This window comes from Rhincodon typus, chromosome 42, assembly GCF_021869965.1.
Source record: "Rhincodon typus isolate 14 chromosome 42, sRhiTyp1.1, whole genome shotgun sequence".
Classification (NCBI taxonomy): Eukaryota; Metazoa; Chordata; class Chondrichthyes; order Orectolobiformes; family Rhincodontidae; genus Rhincodon; species Rhincodon typus.
The window spans coordinates 5,955,873-5,958,995 of NC_063373.1; the positions used below are offsets into that span (position 1 = coordinate 5,955,873).

General features: G+C 47.6%; 1 protein-coding gene across 1 annotated transcript in view; it reads right to left on the reverse strand.

Moving 5' to 3' along the window:
• The window catches only part of LOC125487502, a 23,614-nt gene that overhangs the window by 654 nt on the left and 19,837 nt on the right, over positions 1-3,123 (reverse strand). Inside the window, exon 15 of the mRNA XM_048619105.1 lies at positions 2,830-2,878. Coding sequence (XP_048475062.1) covers positions 2,830-2,878 — 49 coding nt within the window. The remainder of the gene's footprint in view (positions 1-2,829; positions 2,879-3,123) is intronic.

A 3,123-nucleotide genomic window follows, 5' to 3' on the forward strand; every position in this document is an offset into this window, starting at 1 on the left:
AATGTCGAGTTAAATCTCACCACCTCCCCCGGCGCCCCCCGCAACAGGGGGGGGGGGGGGGGGGGGGGGGGGGGGGGGGGGGGGGCGTGACCATCGCCTCACCCCTGTCTGGAGCTGAGCTGTGACATCTAGGTCTCACTGGCAGTGCTTCATGAGTGAGGATCAATAGGAGCTGCAGAGATTTCACACTTAACTGACCACCTCCCCCTCCTCTGACCACCTCTTCATATAGGTACACAGGGAGGGAAAAGCAGAATGGAGTGGGGCTGAGCGGGAAAGAGAGGATAAGGAACAGGGAAGGGATGCGAGAGGAGAAGGGGCATGTTCAGGTGCAGGAGCTGGGAGCAAGACAAATCAAGGTGGTTTTCCTCAAATGTGTACGTTGAAAGCGGCTTGATTTGATCGTGATGTTCAAAACTAATGAGGGGTCTGGATGGTGTGGATAGGGGAAGCGGGGTGCTGATCCCATGAGCGGCCGGGTTGAGAGCAAGGCAGCGCAGGTTTATGGTAAATAACAGAACTGACAATGACAACACGACAAGAACCTTTCTCATACATTTCCCGAGAGTTCGATGGAGGCATTTGACTGGGAATTGGATGATTTTGAAACATAGAAATCTAGCACACAGGGGCAGCAGGGAATCACGAAGCCTAATGGAATGTTGGCCCTTATTTCAAGGGGTTTGGAGTATAAGAGTAGGGAAGTCTTACTGTAATTGTACAAGGTGCTGGTGAGACCACATATGGAGTACTGAGAGCAGCTTTGGTCCCATTATTTAAGAAACTACATTATTTCATTGGAGGCACTTTAGAGAAGGTTCACAAGGACAATCCCTGGTACAGAGAGATTGTCTTATGAGCGAAGGCTAAATGGGCTGGGACTGTACTCACTGGGGTTGAGAAGAATGAGCGGTGATTTCATTGAAACATATAGGATTCTTAAGGAACTTCACAGGATAAATGCTGAGAGGAGGTTTCCCGTCATGGGAGAGTCTAGCACCAGAGGGGCACAGTCTCAGAATGAATGGGCACAATTTAAGACTGAGGGGGAATTTCCTCTCCGAGGGTTGAAAGTCTTTGGAACTCCATGCCACAGAGAGCAGTGGGGGAAGCGTCCTTGTGTATATTTAAGCTGAGAAAGATTCTTGATCAGTTGGGGATTCAGGAGTTACAGGGAAAAGGCTGGAAAGTGCATGTGAGAAATGAAAATCAGCCATGATTCTATTGTTCAGGCTTCAGTGTCCAAACAGCCTTCTCCTGTTCCTGCTTTTTATGGTCAACATTTCAGAACAGTGGCCTTAGATGGGATCAATCAAATGCTGGAGAGGTAAGTGGGTTTTAAGCAAGTACAAGGGTCAAGGAAAGGGGCAGGGGAGAAGGCAGGGATAAGATGGTGTGAAACAAAAAGGAATGGCAATAGAACAAGTGAAGAAACAGAAAGTGGGTCTAGAGGAGGTGGCTAATTGATCGACAATGGCAGCGGCAGTCTGAAATGACAGATTAGTGCCTGATATAGTAGAACTGAATGCTGAACCCAGAAGGTGATGAAGTGCCGAATGGGAAGGAGAGGTGATGTTTTGGGTCACTGTCTACTAGTTGATGTTGTGGTGTTAGCTGTGAACTATCTCCAGCCCAACAAAAACACCTTCAACAGTCAAACAGATTGGCCATGTCCACCATGTTTCACCTCACAGGAGAATAGAATAACAGATACCTGGGAGGGAGTTACAGACTGGAATCTAATCGAGGGATACAGGGTGGTTTATGCACAGAATAACAGATACCCCGGGAGGGAGTTACAGACTGGAATCTAATCGAGGGGTTCGGGGGGGTTTATATACACAATAACAGATACCCCGGGAGAAAGTTACATACTGCAATGTAATTGAGGGGTTTGGGGTGGTTTATATACAGAATACCAGATACCCCAGGAGGGAGTTACACACTGGAATCTAATTGAGGGGTTCGGGGTGGTTGCTGTGGGCTGTGATATAATCCTGGGGTTGACAATTTCTCCCTTTATTGTCAGCTCCTTGAGCGAACAGGCTGTTGGTTTGTGTGCACATCTGATTGTTTTTATGTACCAACCCACTACCTGTGAATGTGTGTGTAATTGGGTTGCTTGCTCTTGTGGTTCAGTAAGATGTCCCATCTACTCCAGAGCTCTGTCATTACATGCTGATTGAAAGTAAATTTCCTCTCAGTTTTTCTCACCTGGGTTTCAAATGGTAACCAAACATTCAACTCCATCTGACACTTTACCTGATGAGCTGTTTTGTTATTTCCTTCTCCTGATCAGCACTGCCCCCTGATAACTTGAACAACTCTAGATCTCTCAGTCCCATGACATGAAGAGGGTGCAGAGCTGAGGTACTCCTCTGGATACCATCTCTCTTACCAGTCACTGACACTTTATCTGTACTTGTTCTACAGTTAACACTGTGGAATTATTCACTGATCGATAACAGCTCAGGCTTAACTTGTCATTCTCATTTTCAAATGCTTACATGGCCTTGACTGCCTCCAAACCTCTGCAGTACCCTCCAGTCCCCCCACCCTCTGTGAGCCCTGTGGCGAGGATTGTGAAACACTCCCAGGAAGCTACCTGGATGTTTCCATGTTGAATCAGAAATTGTGTGCTTCCCCCACCCTCCCTGGTTGGAGTTAGAAGGTGACCCAGTAGGACTAGCCATGTCAGAGAAGGTAGCTGACTCATTGGCAGGCTCAATGTCAGAAAGAGAGCTAGATACAGTGAGGGAAGAAACCAAAAAGGCAAAGATGTACAACACTGCCGGCCTGTCCACCTGACCTGAAGGGAATCACACCTACTTTGAACGTCACTGCCATCAGCTCCGGGCTGTGCTTCAGCTGTGGTGAACTAGGAGAAACAACCGGATGTTAAAAGTCAGTATGATTCAGGGTGTATCAGTATGTAGATACAACAGCATTCACAAACAACTCCTATGGAGCACTGACTCTACTCTATGTGCAATTACTGCTCCCTGTCCCTGTGTGAAAACTGCCTCTTTACCCTACCCTTGTAACAATGACCCCTTTACTCGGTGTGACCCTTACTCACAGGCCCATGTGTGTGTAACAATTGCCCCTTTACTCGGTGTGACC